The 17,682-nt window shown below is 36.1% G+C and overlaps 1 protein-coding gene across 3 annotated transcripts in view; it reads left to right on the top strand.

The window, feature by feature from the left end:
- CNTLN (centlein) overlaps positions 1-17,682 on the top strand; it is a 360,902-nt gene that overhangs the window by 254,286 nt on the left and 88,934 nt on the right. For all 3 annotated transcript variants that reach the window (XM_067041446.1, XM_059071063.2, XM_067041445.1), the window contains exons 17-18: positions 5,143-5,230; positions 5,311-5,534. In XM_067041446.1, the coding sequence (XP_066897547.1) occupies positions 5,143-5,230; positions 5,311-5,534 (312 nt within the window). The remainder of the gene's footprint in view (positions 1-5,142; positions 5,231-5,310; positions 5,535-17,682) is intronic.

Genomic DNA, 17,682 nt, shown 5'->3' with positions numbered 1-17,682 from the left:
TTTTACATTTAATCACTCCCCTTCTTTTCTTTATAATTTTATTTCTTCTAATATTTTGGTTAGTTTTGCCTGTTTTTGAACTTTATGGAATCTATAAGGTATATCTTCTTTTGTTTCTGGCCTTATTTTATTCAGTGTTATGTGGAGTTCATTCATTTTTATTGTTGTATATAGTATTTCATTGTCCAAATATATCACAATATATTTATCCATTTTATTGCTGAATTTTGGGTTCCTTCAGTTTGGATTTCTTACAAATAGTGTTGCAATGAATATTCTTGTAAATGTCTTCCACCGTACTGGTATGGACGTGTCTGTAATGAAATCCCTAGGGGGTAGAGTTACTGCACCATAGACTATGTGTTTCTAAGATTTTCGGTGATACTGCTATTTTCCAAAGTGTTGTACCCACTAACAGGCTCTAAACATTTTTACTGCTTCTTATCAACATTTGTTATGTTAGTCCTTCTTATCTCAGCCACTTTTGTTTGTATGTTGAGGTATATCATTGTGGGTTTAATTTACATCGTGTGATTACTAATAAAGTGTTGAATAATACTTTCTTACAATTATTGACCATTTGGAATTCTTCAGTGAATTGTTTCCTCATCTCTCTGCCCATTTTACAAATGAGTTGTCTGTCTTTTTCTTATTCATCTGTAGGAGTTCTTACGTATGCTACATATGAGCCTTATGTTGATTATATACACTGTAGATATCTTGCCCTACTCCATGCTATGCCTTTTCACCCTTTTTAGTGGAATCTTTTGGGGAATAGAACATCATAATTCTAATGTCAAATTTAACAATTTTTTTCCTGTATGAATGACACTTTTTATGTTCCCTGTAATTATTTTTTACCTACTTCAACTTAGATATTTTTTATACTACCTTACTTGTTATCTTTTTCTGTATTATCTGATTTACTGTTTTGATTTTTATGTCTGTCTGGCATTGAGTTTTGCATGTGATGAATGATAGGGATTAAGTTTTACACTTTGCCCCACTGTGTTCAATAGCACCAACTTCACCGTAAATCACACATGCATATACATGCAGGTATGTCTCTAGACTTTTTCTTCTGTTCCATCAGTATATTTATCTATACCATACTGTCTCATTACAGTTATTGTATAGTACTCTTGATTGATAATAGAGCAAGTCTCCCACCTTATTTTCTTTCAAGAGTCTCTTCAGTATTCTTGGTCCTTGGCTCCTTAGAATCAGCTTCTCATAAACAGTCCTTTGGGATTTTGATAGGGACTGTATAAATATAAATTTAATAATAAAACTATGAGAAGACTCTGAAAGGTGGAGAGGAGACACACTGGGTAGGGATCTCAGAACTGGAAGAAGAACATGGTTGGTGAGTTCTCTGGGTTTTCATTTTGCCTGACATATGCTGGCCTGGGTGCTGAAGAAACCTGAAACTTGGAAAGGCCAATTGGTTAGATGATAAAAGCCCCCTATAAAATCCTGTTCTCTCTAGTCAAAGGACTAGGAAATGGACAGCCCAGTAAGACAGAAAACTTTTACACAATAACAGTACTACTCTAGCCGAACACCACAGAAAAAAATTGCAGCCCTACCGCTACCTCCACCAGTAAAGACCTAGTGGGGAACCTACACTTTCACTCTCACCTGGCTATAAGAAGGCATCCCTTCTCCTTCTAACAGGGCCCAGTGAGGAGCCAATGGTAATGACTCCCTCCATTTATGTCATTAGAGACCACATGGGGAGCTGGACATCTATCTCTATCCAGCAATAAAGAGATTCCCCTTTCGTTTCCTAGCAGGGTTCCTCTAGATTTCAGAGGTGAAGTGCAGACATTCAGACTTTCATAACCTCCCATATCTATAAAGCCTCCCACACCCTCCCCACTGTGTCAAGAGAGGCCAAGTTAGGAGCAGAAACAAAGTCCTGCTCCATTTCCCAACCAGGGTGGTATTAGCAGAGGTCTGTGGGAAGCCTGAACTTTCACCCCCACCAAGAGTAATGAGGTGCCCCTCCCCAACTAGGGTGTCAGCAGAGACTGGACTTCTATCCCCAACTGGCAGTAATGAGGTGGTCCTCCTTGCCCCATGAGTGTGGCATCAGAGGAAGCCTGCTAAAACAAAAGATTTAAATAAGATATGGAGTCTTGAAACATAATACCCAAAATGTCCAGGATATAACTGAAAATCACTCATTATACCTAGCAACCAGGAACACCTCAACTTGCATGAAAAAAGGGCAACAACAGAAGGTAACAGCAAGATGACAGAGACAGTCAAATTACATGACAGCACTTTAAAGTAGCTGTCATTAAAAATGCTTCAACAAGCATTTACAAACAGTCTTGAAACAAATGAAAAAATAGAACATCTCAAGAATGAAATAGAAATTCTCATCAAAGAAATAGAATATATAAAAAAGAACCAAATGGGAAATTTAACCAAAAAATAAGATAACTATTTTGTGTCTGCCCCACAGAGGATGTCATCATTCCCCACCACTCTATTTGATGTCAAGACTGGTGACACCAAACACCCACCAAGAGGGGAAGAAAGGTTTAATATTTACATAATGGAATATAGAACCTAGAAGTGGCTCCACAAGTATGAAAAACAACTGATTTTTGAAAAGGGTGCAAAAGCAGTTCAATAGAGGAAGGGGAGTCTTTTGAACAAATAGTGCTGGAACAATTGGAGATCCCTATGCAAAAAAAATAAACCTATACCTAAACCTCACAACTTATGCAAAAATTAACTTGAAATAGATCACAGATATAAGTGTAAAACAAATTATAAAACTTTCAGAAGGAACCATAAGAGAAAATCTCTGGGAGTTAAGACTTGCTGAAAAGTTTTTAGACATGTTATCAAAAGCATGATCCCTAAAAGAAAACATCAAATTTTGACCTCATCAAAAATTAAGAACTTTTGCTTTGTGAAAGACCCTATTAAGAGGATTAAAAAGACATACTACAGACTGGGAGGCAGTATTTATAAATCATATATTTGACAAAGGACTGATATTGTGAACATATAAGGATTTTGTTAAAGCTCAACAGTAGAAAATCAAACAATCCAAGTAGAAAACAGGCAAAAGACATGAACAGACATTTCACTGAAAAGAATAAATGGATGGCAAATACGCACACATAAAGATGTTCAACATCATTAATCATTAGGGAAATGCAGATTAAGACCCTGATGAGATACACATCTGTTAGAACACCTAAAATAAAAAATAGCGACAATACCAAGTGCTAACAAGGATGCAGAGAAATGTAGTGCTAGTGTGAATATAAAGTGGTATAGCACTCTGGGAAACAGTAGGCAGTTTCTTTAAAAAAAAAAACCATATGCTTACCATACAACCCAGCTCTTTCACTCTTGGACACTTATAGAAATGAAAATTTATGTTTACCTAAAAAACTTGTACATGAATGGCCATAACAGCTTTATTTTTAATAGCTGAAAACTGCAATGACCAAAATTTTCTTTAATAGCTGAATGGTTAATCAAACTATGATACATCGATAGCATAGAATAATACTCAGCAATAAAAAAGGTACAGGCTATTGCTATATACAGTGCCATAGCTTTGTGACGTCAAATTTCTCATCTGGTGCTGGGGCCTAGGCTTTCTTTCCTTTCTTCCTATATTCTGCTTTGGTATTTAAATTGAATTTCAAGGTCACAATAGATTATGAGTTGTCCTATATTTTGCTAGGCACTTTGCTTGTCGCTTGTCTCTCTGGATTCTTTTTTTTTGGCTGCACCACACGGCTAGCGGGATCTTAGTTCCCTGAGATTGAACCTTGGCCCCCAGCAGTGAAAGCCTGGAATCATAACCACTAGACCACCAGATATATCCCTCTGAATTCTTGCTTTACTTTATTTTTGGCCTCAGAATTTCCCTTAACACTTTGTCATGTTTAAAACATACTTTAAGTTTGCTTCCTTCAAAGTATAAGAATATTTCTGTATTTCTGATCAGTAATAATACTGGAAATGGAAGCCTCTTTTTTATTTTAGGTCCAGTTAATTTGATATCAAGTCTGGTAACTAATATTGGTAATTTGATAGTTGTATTTTGAATCTTTTTATAGTGGTAGATACATGACCAGCACATAATATTAACTGAATCTTAATAAGGGAATGAAACATTTAAAAATATATCTTATATACTGGTTCTGAAGACAAGTTCAAATGAGATATTTAATGAAACATAGTTCGTTTAAAGGAAAGTAATTCGTTTAAAGGAAAACCCTATCTTAGTTAGAAGTTTCTGGTATTTGTGTTAATAAATCAGTTCTATTACTTTAGGGCCATGCCTTATGTATAATATAGTATAGTTTCTGTATCTGTTTATATAAAATATATGGCTCATTGTTGAAGTAACATTTGGTCAAATTTATTTTTTCCTTCCATTTTTATTATAATTATTTATATGTTCCTGAATTGGGTTGTTTGAAAAAAATTCCTTTTTCTAAAGAAATAGTTTGATTGATATTTTTCCTGTTTCCCGGGCAATAAATTCTTAAACAAGACCACATATTTTATTATTAGGATTTATAATATTTTGAAACATATTCCTATTTAAATTTTTGTTTTGGGAAAGCTTTTATAGATTGGTGAAACAGTTTGGAACAAAAGTCAACATGGCTTCATTTTATTTAGTCTCAATGCATTGGAATGTCATGAGGAAAAGATACAGATTCAAGGAAAGTTACTTTATTATCATCAACATTATTTTAGCTTCATTTGTCAGAAGGGACTTGTCATTCTACAATGGAGAACAGTATTTGAGAAAAGGAACTAGATTCCCAGAGAATATGTTATTAAATATAGTTATTTTATTTTTGTCACTTTTACTATTTTTGCTCCTAGCTTTTTAAACTGTTCATAGGTTAAATTTCCACTACTTTTGGGTTCACTTTTTTATTTTTATCTTCTACCTGCTAGTTCAACATTAATGCATGTATTATGTTCATTTATGAGTTCTTGGCATCAATTATAGAATTTTATTGTCCAGACTTCTTTTTTTAACTCTGCACAAATATGTTTTTAAGTAAAGAATATTGTATACTATGTTGGTTCACTTGAAATTGTTATTGAGTAATAATCTAATTTTTATGAAACTTTCAAATTTAGAATTTTCACAAGAATGCCAAAAAACCAACTTTTCAAAAGAAGAATAGTAATATTCAAAAGAGTTCACATACGACAGGTCCTACCAGAGGTAAGAATACATATGAAATTAACAATATGTTTTTAATTTAATGAGATTTAAAAAAAATTACTAACATTATTTTTATATAGTTAACAAAGAAAATTGGAAAAATATAACGGCCCAGAAGTCAAATAGCAGTATTATTTTATTACGAGAACGTATAGTATCCTTGCAACAACAGAAAAGTGTACTTTTGAATGCCAAAAAAGCAGCAGAACTGGCTATTAAAGAATATAAAGAAGTCAATGAAAAGCTCCTTCACCAGCAGCAAGTGTCTGATCAGCGGTTTCAAACAAGCAGACAGACAATAAAGGTAAAGGGAACTTTACAAATAAATTACAGTAGACTATATTATAAAAATGGATATTTTGTTTTACATGTGTTGTTTGGTTCATATTTGTGTTAGACATGTCTATGAGTTTAAAAATTTCCCAGACACTGCTAACTGATGTAATGTTTAATATCTAGATTTCTTAAATAAGGTCTTATTAAGGAGAACTCCAAATCTTTTGACAAGCACTGTACTAGAATTCCTTTTCCACTTAGTTTTTTTCTTTACCTTAACATTTTTATGTGATATTTATTCTGTTATATCTTAGATTTTAAAAGCAGGCTCCATAAATTCATTTAGCTCACCCATTTGCCCATGTCTAAAACTTTCCATTTATCATTATAAATCACATTATTAACTAGTAATTGCCCCAGCTCTTCTTTGCAAATACTAGTATAAAATGTAAAGATTTTAATATAAATATCTATATTAATGTGTTCCTATAACATATATATTTTTACTCAGGTGAGTTGAGTTTTCTGAAACAATTTTTAGACACAGTATACCTTACTGCTGGTTATCGTAATTTAATCTTGAAGCAAATAAAAAAGAAAAGATTATTCCTTAAGTCTCTATTCTTTTTTTTTTTTTTTTTTTTTTTTGTGGTACGTGGACCTCTCACTGCTGTGGCCTCTCCCATTGTGGAGCACAGCCTCCAGACGCACAGGCCCAGCCGCCATGGCTCACGGGCCCAGCTGCTCCGTGGCATGTGGGATCTTCCCAGACTGGGGCACGAACCCATGTCCCCTGCATCGGCAGGCGGATTCTCAACCACTGCGCCACCAGGGAAGCCCAGTCTCTATTCTTTTTAAAAAATTTTTATTGAAGTATAGTCTATTTACAATGTTGTGTTAATATCTGCTGACAGCAAAGTGACTCAATTATATATATATATTCTTTTTCATATGCATTTCTGTTATGGTTTTATCACAAAGTATTGAATGTAATCCCTGTGCTATACAGCAGGACCTTGTTTATCTGTCCTGTATATAATAGTTTGCGTCTACTAATCCTAAACTCCCAATCCTTCCTTTCCCCACCCCTCCTCCCCCTTGGCAGCCACAAGTTCTCTATGTCTCTGAGTCTCTTCTGTTTCATATATGTGTTCATTTGTGTTGTATTTTAGATTTTATATATAAGTGATAGCATATGGAGTTTGACTTTCTCTTTCTGACTTACTTCTCTTAGTATGATAATCTCTAGGTCCAACTGTGTTGCTCCAAATGGCATTATTTCATTCTTTTTAATGGCTGACTAATATTCCGGTGTGTGTGTGTGTGTGTGTGTGTGTGTGTGTGTGTGTGTGTGTGTGTGTGTACCACATCTTCTTTATCCATTCATCTGTCAATGGACATTTAGGTTGTTTCCATGTCTTGGCTATTGTAAATAGTGCTGCTCTGAATATAGGGGTGCATGTATCTTTTTGAATTATAGTTTTGTCTGGGTATATCCTCAGGTGTGGGATTGCTGGATCATATGGCAACTCTATTTTAGTTTTTAGAGGAACCTCCATACTATTTTCCATAGTGGTTACAACAATGTACATTCCCACCATCAGTGTAAGAGGATTCCCTTTTCTCCACACCCTCTCCAGCATTTGTTATTTGTAAATTTTTAATGATGGCCATTCTGACTGGTGTGAGTTGGTACCTCATTACAGTTTTGATTTACATTTCTCTAATAATTAACAATGATGAGCATCTCATGTGCCTATGAGCCATCTGTATGTCTTCTTTGGAGAAATGTCTACTTAAGTCTTCTGCCCTTTTTTGATTGAATTTTTCTTTGTTGTTGATTGAATTGTATGAACTATTTGTATATTTTGGAAATTAAGCTTCTGTTGGTCGCACCATTTGCAAATATTTTCTCCCAGTTGGAAGGTTGTTTTTTCATTTTGTTTATGGTTTCCTTTGCTGTGCAAAAGCTTGTAAGTTTGATTAGTTCCCAATATTATTGTTTATTTTTGCTTTTATTTCTATTGCCTTGGGAGACTGCTTAAGTGTCCATTCTTAAAGGTATTTGTGTGTATAAGGAATGATTTGTTGTTTACACAGAAGTAATATTTTCATCATTCTAGAAAATAATTTTTAAACCACTATCACACATAATTCTAAATTATAAATTCCCTACTTCTAATATCTAGTGCTTTGATTCAAGCAATGCTTAGAATTGTTTTACTTATAAAAGATTAGTGGTATACTAGTTGTACTAACAGGAACTATGTTTGGCCTTTATTCCAAGAGTGGACTTATACCCAATCTTGACCCATGTTCCACACTTACACTGGAAGTTACTTTCTATGATATGGTTTTTATAAATGTATTAAGACTTGTTTTGTGACCTAACATATAGTAGATCTTGGAGAATGTTCCATTTGCACTTGATAAGAATTTGTATTTTGCTGTTGTTGGGTTGAGTGTTCTATATATATATCTCTTAGATGTAGTTGGTTAATACTGATGTTCGACTCTTCTGTCGTGGCTGGTTTTCTGTTCAGTTCTGTCAATTATTGAGAGTGAGGTAAATGAAGTACCAATTATTGAGAGTGGGTAAAATCACCCACTATTATTATTTTTGGCAGTAATTTTAATGAAACATAATTCACATACCAGACAATTCTATCGTTTAATTCAGTGGTTGTTACAATATGGACAAAGTTGTGCAACCATCACCAAAATCAATTTTAGAACATTTTCATAACGTCAAAAAGAGACCCTGAACCCTTTGCTTATAATCTTTCCATTTCTCCATTTCTCTGAGCCCTAGGCAATCGCTAATCTACATTCTAATCTAATCGCTAATCTACATTTATTTGGATTTGCGTATTCTAGACATTTAATATAGATGGAATCGACAATATATGGCCTTTTGTGTCTGGCTTCTTTCACTTAGCATGATGTTTTCAAAGTTCATCCATGTTGTAGCATATATCACTATTAGTGTAAGGACTTTGAAAATTTACTCTTCCATAAAAGCAATGGAAAAAAGGACAAAAATCAACATTTTCTTAACACTTGGTACAGAACCAAGTCTTCTAAGGGTTAATGTAATATTCCTAAGGGAATTAATAGATGATTCAAGGAAGTTACAAGTTTTCTAAGCTATGAATTCCTTATCTTTAAAAAGATTGAAGATCAAGCAGAAGTATTTTACATGAAAACTATAAAGCATTTTATAGAGACTCTCTGTGCACATTAGGGGTCACTTATAATTCTTCAGTGAAACTCTGGAAATTAACCATACTTGCAAGGATCTAAGGAGTGTTTATTCAAGAAAAACAAATGTGTCTAGATAAGAACAGGAAACTTTGATGGAACAGGAATTTTAATTTGTCCCAGCTCAGCAGTAGCCTTGGAAAAATAGTAGTGCATGTTCCCCATGCATCCTGGCAGCTACCAGAAGAAACAGAATGGAATTGGAGCTCCTTGTAAGCCTCGTTCACAATTAATTGTCATTATTTTCTCTATCCAGTGGTTCTCTGGAAGACCCCAGGGGCTCTGATCTCATTCAGTGTGGACAGCTTTCTTGGCAGGGAGGGGCTGGTGGATGGGGTTGTCAGCTACAATACAGGCAAGTGTCTTAACTTCAGGTTGCCTGAGGTGATGGATTCCAGTTTACGTCAAACAATATATTAACCAAATAGCTTGAATGGGGAATGAGGTGCCCATAAGAGTTTTGAAAGGCTCTGACATATTCTTGGGAATCTAGAGGACACATGCATTCATAGAGCTATGTGCGTGCTCAGAAAAGAAATGAGAAAGCCCAATCTCTTGCCTCTATCTTACCTTAAGACACCATATAAGAAGACAGTCAATGTTAAGGCGGTATTATTCATAGCAACATTATTAATAATAGCCAAAAGGTAGAAACAACTGAAATGTCCATTTGTTAGTGAGCGGATAAACAGATTGTGATATATTCATGCAAGGAATATTATTAAATCACCAAAATTAGTGAAATATTGACACACAATATAACATGAATGAATCTAAATTTTTTCTTTTTTTTGCTTGTGTTGGGTCTTCGTTGCTGCACGCAGGCTTTCTCTAGTTGTGGCTAGCAGGGGCTACTCTTCATTGTGGTGCACAGGCTTCTCATTATGGTGGCTTCTCGTTGTGGAGCACAGGCTCTAACTGCACAGGCTTCAGTAGTTGTGGGTCGTGGGCTCAGTAGTTGTGGCTCACGGGCTCTAGAGTGCAGGCTCAGTAGTTGCGGCATGCAGGATTAGTAGCTCTGCAAGATGTGAGATCTTCCTGGACCAGGGTTCAAACCCATGTCCCCTGCATTGGCAGGCAGACTCATTTTTTTTTCATATCTTTATTGGACTATAAATGCTTTACAATGTTGTGTTAGTTTCTGCTGTACAAAAAAGTAAATCAGCTATATGTATACATATATCCCCATATCCCCTCCTTCTTGAGCCTCCCTATCGCACCCCTCTAGGTCATCACAAAGCATCAAGTTGATCTCCTTGTGCTATGCAGCAGTTTCCCACTAGCCATCCATTTTACATTTGGTAGTGTATTTATGTCAGTGCTACTCTTTCACTTCATCCCAACTTTCCCTTCTCACCCTGTGCCCTCATGTCCATCCTCTACGTCTGCGTCTTTATTCCTGCCCTGCGACTAGGTTCTTCAGTACCGCTTTTTTCAATTCCATATATATGGGTTAGCATATATATGTGTTTCTCTTTCTGACTTACTTCACTCTGTATGACAGATTCTAGGTCCATCCACCTCACTACAAAAAACTCAATTTCATTCCTTTTTATGGCTGAGTAATGTTCCATTGTATATATGTGCCACATCTTCTTTATCCATTCATCTATTGATGGACATTTAGGTTTCTTCCACATACTGGCTACTGTAAATAGTGCTGCAGTGAATATTGTGGTACATGTATCTTTTTGAATTATGGTTTTCTCGGGGTATATGCCCTGTAGTGTGATTGCTGGGTCATATAGTAGTTCTATTTGTAGTTCTTTAAGGAACCTCCATACTGTTCTCCATAGTGACTGTATCAATTTACATTCCCACCAACAGTGCAGGAGAGTTCCCTTTTCTCCACACCAATCCAGCGTTTACTGTTTGTAAATTTTTTGATGATGGTATTCTGACGAGTGTGAGGTGATACTTCATTGTAGTTTTGAATTGCATTTCTCTAATGATTAGTGATATTGAGCATCCTTTCATGTGTTTATCAGTAATCTGTATATCTTCTTTGGAGAAATGTCTATTTAGGTCTTCTGCACATTTTTGGATTGGGTTGTTTTCTTGATATTGAGCTGCATGAGCTGCTTGTATATTTTGGAGATTAATCCTTTGTCAGTTGCTTCGTTTGCAAATATTTTCTCCCATTCTGAGGGTTGTCTTTTCATCTTGTTGAAGGTTTCCTTTGCTGTACAAAAGCGTTAAAGTTTCATTAGGTCCCATTTGTTTATTTTTGTTTTCATTTCCATTTCTCTAGGAGGTGGGTCAATAAGGATCTTGCTGTGATTTATGTCATAGAGTGTTCTGCCTATGTTTTCCTCTAAGAGTTTTATAGTGTCTGGCCTTACATTTAGGTCTTTAATCCATTTTGAGTTTATTTTTTTATATGGTATTAGGGTGTGTTTTAATTTCATTCTTTTAGATGTGTCTATCCATTTTTCCCAGAACCACTTATTAAAGAGGCTGTCTTTTCTCCACTCTATATTCCTGCCTCCTTTATCAAAGATAAAGTGACCATATGTGCATGGGTTTACCTCTGGACTTTCTGCCGTGTTCCATTGATCTATATTTCTGTTTTTGTGCCAGTACCATGCCATCTTGTTTAGTGTAGCTTTGTAGTATAGTCTGAAGTCAGGGAGCTGGATTCCTCCAGCTCCGTTTTTCTTTCTCAAGATTGCTTGGGCTATTCCGTGTCTTTTGTGTTTCCATACAAATTGTAAAATTTCTAGTTCTAGTTCTGTGAAAATTGCCATTGGTAATTTGATAAGGATTGCATTGAACCTTTAGATTGCTTTGGGTAGTATAGTCATTTTCACAGTATTGATTCTTCCAATCCAGGAGCATGGTATATCTTTCCATCTCCTTATGTTATCTTTGATTTCTTTCATCAGTGTTTTATAGTGTTCTGAGTACAGGTCTTTTCCCTCCTTAGGTAGGTTTATTCCTAGGTATTTTATTTTTTTGTTTCAATGGTAAATGGGATTGTTTCCTTAAATTCTCTTTCTGATCTTTCGTTGTTAGTGTGTAGTGTAACTGTATAATGTAATCCAAGAAATTTCTGTGCGTTAATTTTGTACCCTGCTACTTTACCAAATTCATTGATTAGCTCTCGTAGTTTTCTGCTCGCATCTTTAGAATTTTCTATGTATAGTATCATGTCATCAGCAAACAGTGACAGTTTTACTTCTTTTCTGATTTGGATTCCTTTTATTTCTTTTTCTTCTCTGATTGTAGTGGCTAAAACTTCCAAACCTGTGTTGAATAATAGTGGCAAGAGTGGTCATCCTTGTCTCGTTCCTGATCTTAGAAGTTCTTTCAGTTTTTTACCATTGACAATGATATTTGCTGTGGGTTTGTCATATATAGCTTTTATTATATTGAGGGAGATTCCCTCTGTGCCACTTTCTGGAGTGTTTTAATCATAATTGGGTGTTGAATTTTGTCAGAAACTTTTTATGCATCTATTTAGATGTTCATATGGTTTTTATTCTTTAATTTGTTAATATAGTGTATCACATTGATTGTTTTACATTTATTGAAGAATCCTTGTATCCCTGAGATAATCCCACTTGATCATTGTGTATGATCCTTTTCATATGTTGTTGGATTCTATTTGCTAGTATTTTGTTGAGAATTTTTGCATCTATGTTCATCATTGATACTGGTCTATAATTTTCTTTTTTTGTAGTATCTTTGTCTAGTTTTGGTATCAGGGTGATGATGGCATCATAAAATGAGTTTGGGATTGTTCCTCCCTCCACAATTTTTTTGGAAGAGTTTGAGGAGGATAGATGTTAACTCTTCTCTAAATGTTTGATAGAATTCACCGGTGAAGCCATATGGTCCTGGACTTCTATTTGCTGGAAGATTTTTTTTATTTTATGCTTTTTTTTTCTTAACATCTTTATTGGAGTATGCTTTACAATGTTGTGTTAATTTCTGCTTTATAACAAAGTGCATCAGCTATACATATACATATATCCCCATATCTTGCGTCTCCCTTCCATCCTCCCTATCCCACCCCTCTAAGTGGTCAGAAAGCACCAAGCTGGTCTCACTGTGCTATGCAGCTGCTTCCCACTAGCTATCTGTTTTACATTTGGTAGTGTATATATATATCAGTGCTACTCTCTCACTTCGTCCCAGATTACCCTTCCCCCTCCCTATGTCCTCAAGTCCAATCTCTATGTCTGCAACTTTATTCCGGTCCTGCCCCTAGGTTCTTCAGAACCTTTTTTTTTTTTTAGATTCCATATATATGTGTTAGCATATGGTATTTGTTTTTCTATATCTGACTTACTTCACTCTGTATGACAGATTCTAGGTCCATCCAGCTCACTACAAATAACTGAATTTCTTTTTATGGCTGAGTAATATTACTTTGTATATATGTGCCACATCTTCTTTATCTGTTCATCTGTCGATGGACACTTAGGTTGCTTCCAATTCCTGGCTACTGTAAATAGTGCTACAATGAACATTGTGGTACATGACTCTTTTTGCATTATGGTTTTCTCAGGATATATGCCCAGTAGTGGGATTGCTGGGTCATATGGTAGTTCTGTTTTTAGTTTTTTAAGGAACCTCCATACTGTTCTCCATAGTGACTATATCAGTTTACATTCCCACCAACAATGCAAGAGGGTTCCATTTTCTCCACACTCTCTCTGTTGGAAGATTTTTTTTTTCTATAAATGTATTTATTTTATTTATTTATTATTATTTTTGGCTTTGTTGCATCTTTGTTGCTGCACACAGGCATTCTATAGTTGCGGCGAGGAGGGGCTACTCTTTCTGCAGTGCACAGGCTTCTCATTCTGGTGGCTTTTCTTGCTGCATGGCACAGGCTCTAGGCGTGCAGGTTTCAGTACCTGTGGCGCACGGACTTTAGAGCACAGGCTCAGTAGTTGTGGCGCATGGGCTTAGTTGCTCTACAAGCACATGGGATCTTCCCTGACCAGGGCTCGAACCCATGTCCCCTGCATTGGCAGGCGTTTTCTTAACCACTGCACCACCAGGGAAGCCCTGGAAGATGTTTAATTACAGTTTCAATTTCATTACCTGTGATTGGTCTGTTTATATTTTCTAATTTTTCCTTGTTCAGTCTTGGTAAGTTGTACTTTTCCAAGAATTTGTCCCTTTCTTCCAGGTTGTCCATTTTATTGGCATATAGTTGCTTGTAGTAGTCTCTTTTGATCTTTTATATTTCTGCGGTGTCAGTTGTAATATCTCCTTTTTCATTTCTAATTTCATTGATTTGAGTCCTCTCTCTTTCTTAATGAGTCTGGCTAAAGCTTTATCAATTTTGTCTATCTTCTCAAAGAACCAAGTTTTAATTTTATTGATCTTTGCTATCATTTTCTTTGTTTCTAGTCAATTTCTTTCTGCTCTGATCTTTATGATTTCTTTCCTTCTCCTAACTTTGGGTTTTCTTTTTTTTTTTTTTTTCTTTTTCTAGTTGCTTTAGGTGTAAGGTTACATTGTTTATTTGAGATTTTTCTTGTTTCTTGAGGTGAGCTTGAAATCCTGTGAACTTCCCTCTTAGAACTCCTTTTGCCACTTCCCATAGGTTTTGGATTGTTGTGTTTTCATTGTCATTTGTTTCTAGGTATTTTTTTATTTCTTCTTTGATTTCTTCAGTGATCTCTTGCTTATTTCGCACGCACTGTTTAGCCTCCATGGGTTTGTGTTTTTTACTGTTTTTCTCCTGTAATTGATTTCTAATCTCATAGCGTTGTGGTCAGAAAAGAGGCTTGATACGATTTAATTTTCTTAAATTTTCCAAGGCTTGATTAGTGACCCAGTATGTGGTCTATTCTGGATAACGTTCCATGTGCACTTGAGAAGAAAGTGTATTCTTCCGCTTTCAGGTGGAATGTCCTAAAAATATCAATTAAGTCTGTCTTGTCTGTTGTGTCATTTAAAGCTTGTGTTTTCTTATATGTTTTCATTTTTGATGATGTGTCCATGTTGAAAGTGGGGTGTTAAAATTCCCCTACTGTGATTGTGTTACTGTCGATTTCCCCTTTTATGGCTGTTAGCATTTGCCTTATGTATTGTGGTGCTCCAATGTTGGGTGCATAAATATTTAAAATTGTTATATCTTCTTCTTGGATTAATCCCTTGATCATTCTGTAGTGTCCTTCTTTGTCTCTTGTAATAGTCTTTATTTTAAAGTCTATTTTGTCTGATATGAGAAATGCTACTCCAGCTTCCTTTTGATTTTCATTTGTAGGGAACATCTTTTTCCATGTCCTCACTTTCAGTCTGTACGTGTCCCTAGGTCTGAAGTGGGTCTCTTGTAGGCAGCATATATATGGGCCTTGATTTTGTATCCATTCAGCCAGTCTGTGTCTTTTGGTAGGAGCATTTTATCCATTTACATTTAAGGTAATTATCAATATGTATGTTCCTACTACCATTTTCTTAATTGTTTTGGGTTTGTAGTTGTAGGTCTTTTCCTTCTCTGGTGTTTCCTGCCTAGAGAAGTTCCTTTAGCATTTGTTGTAAAGCTGGCTTGGTGGTACTGAATTCTCTTAACTTTTGCTTGTCTGTAAAGGTTTTAATTTCTCTGTTGAATCTGAATGAGATTCTTGCTAGGTAGAGTAATCTTGGTTGTAGTGTTTTCCCTTTCATCACTTTAAATATGTCCTGCCACTCTCTTCTGGCTTGCAGAGTTTCTGCCGAAAGATCAGCTGTTAACCTTATGGGGATTCCCTTATATGTTATTTGCTGCTTTTCCCTTTCAATATTTTTTCTTTGTATTTAATTTTTGATTGTTTTATTAATATATGTCTTGACATGTTTCTCCTTGGATTTATCCTATATGGAACTCTCTGTGCTTCCTGGACTTGATTGACTATTTCCTTTCCCATATGAGGGAAGTTTTCAACTATAATCTCTTCAAATATTTTCTCAGTCTCTTTATTTTTCCTTTCTTCTGAGACCCCTATAATTCAAATTTTGGTGCACTTGATATTGTTCCACAGGTCTCTGAGACTGTTCTCAATTCTTTTCATTCTTTTCTCTGTATTCTGCTCTATGGTAGTTATTTCTACTATTTTATCTTCCAGGTCCCTTATCTTTTCTTCTGCCTCAGTTATTCTGCTACTGATTCCTTCTAGAGAATTTTTAATTTCATTTACTGTGTTGTTCATTATTGTTTGTTTGCTCTTTAGTTCTTCTAGGCCCTTGTTAAATGTTTCTTGTATTTTCTCCATTCTATTTCCAAGATTTTGGATCATCTTTACTATGATTACTCTGAATTCTTTTTCAGGTAGACTGCCTATTTCCTCTTTATTTGTTTGGTCTGGTGGGTTTTACCTTGCTCCTTCATCTGCTGTGTATTTCTCTGTCTTTTCATTTTGCTTAACTTACTGTGTTTGGGGTCTCCTTTTCACAGGCTGCAGGTTCGTAGCTCCTGTTGTTTCTGGTGTCTGCTCCCAGTGGGTAAGTTTGGTTCAGTGGGTTGTGTAGGCTTACTTTTGGAGGGGACTGGTGCTTGTGTTCTGATGGATGAGGCTGGATCTTGTCTTTCTGGTGTGCAGCACTGCATCTGTTGGTGTGTTTTGGGGTGTCTCTGAACTTATTATTATTTTAGGCAGCTTCTCTGCTAATGGGTGGGGTTGTGTTCCTGTCTTGCCAGTTGTTTGGCATGAGGTGTACAGCACTGGAGCTTGCTGGTCAGTGAGTGGAGCTGGGTCTTAGCATTGAGATGGAGATCTATGGGACAGCTGTCACCTAGTAATATTATGAGGGGCCAGGAAGTCTCTGGTGGACAGATGTCCTGAACTCAGCTCTTCTGCCTCAGAGGCTCAGGCCTGACACCTGGCTGGAGCACCAAGACCCTGTCAGCGACACGGCCAGGTACGTGGGGAGTTTCTTGACTTTTAGGAATTCTGAGGTCTTCTGCCTGTGTTCAGTAGGTGTTCTGTAGGAGTTGTTCCACATGTAGATGTATTTTTGGTGTATTTATGGGGAGGAGGGTGATCTCCACATCTTACTCCTCTGCCATCTTCAAGGTCCTTCAGATGAATGAACCTCATTCAGAGATTCAATGCTTACAACTTTACATCCTCCAAATCCAGCAAAAATCACTTTCAATGGAAACCCACTGCACAATTGCTTAGGATTATTTTCTGTTGTCTGAACCTCTTCTTGTGGAAGTCTTCTGGGACTGCTGCACAGAGCCTACTTCCATCTAAGCAGAAAGCCCATTCTAGACTCTCTTGTGACTCACACTGCAGGCCTCTGACTTCTCAACCATCCTTCCTCACAAACTATCCATCCACCCTTTAAAACTCTTCCATCCACAAGCCCCAGGAAAAGAAGATTCGTACAGGTAGAAGTTCACCTTCTAAAGTGGTTTTACCCGTCTGCCTCCAATCCATCTCTACAGCCCTCATGTCTGCCAGGCACTCCCCAGAACGAAATAAGGGACAAGGTGCCGCTTGAGGGCCAATGGCCTAGTCTACCAGCTGCCTGGACCATGGAGAGGAGGGTTTTGATGAATTCTTGATTCCCCTGTCCCCTGAATCAGATACAGCTGCAGAATTTTCTCCTCAGAAACTTTTTTGGTAACACCCATCTTAAACAAAGCAGGTTCATTTTAGTATTTGAGTTTTCAAGTTTGCTTCATCTCTTGTCTAATTACATAAACCAGTTAATCTTAAATGAGTTTAATCTATCCCCAAATAAAGGACTTTTGCCAAGTGTCACAATCTGGCATTAAAAACCACAGAGCATAACCTATTCAAAAAATACTTTGGGTTTTTAAGTTAATTTAGCAAATAAACATTGAACATTATAACTACTAAGTCTGAAGAGTCTTTAAGTAAACCGTATAATTTTGTATTTTGTGGATCTACAGAAAACCATTTTTGTCTACAGAGATTTATATGGTTACTATTGTATCCTAAACT

The sequence above is a fragment of the Kogia breviceps genome, chromosome 8, assembly GCF_026419965.1.
Source record: "Kogia breviceps isolate mKogBre1 chromosome 8, mKogBre1 haplotype 1, whole genome shotgun sequence".
NCBI lineage: Eukaryota > Metazoa > Chordata > Mammalia > Artiodactyla > Physeteridae > Kogia > Kogia breviceps.
This window is presented reverse-complemented; position numbering and strand designations above follow the sequence as displayed.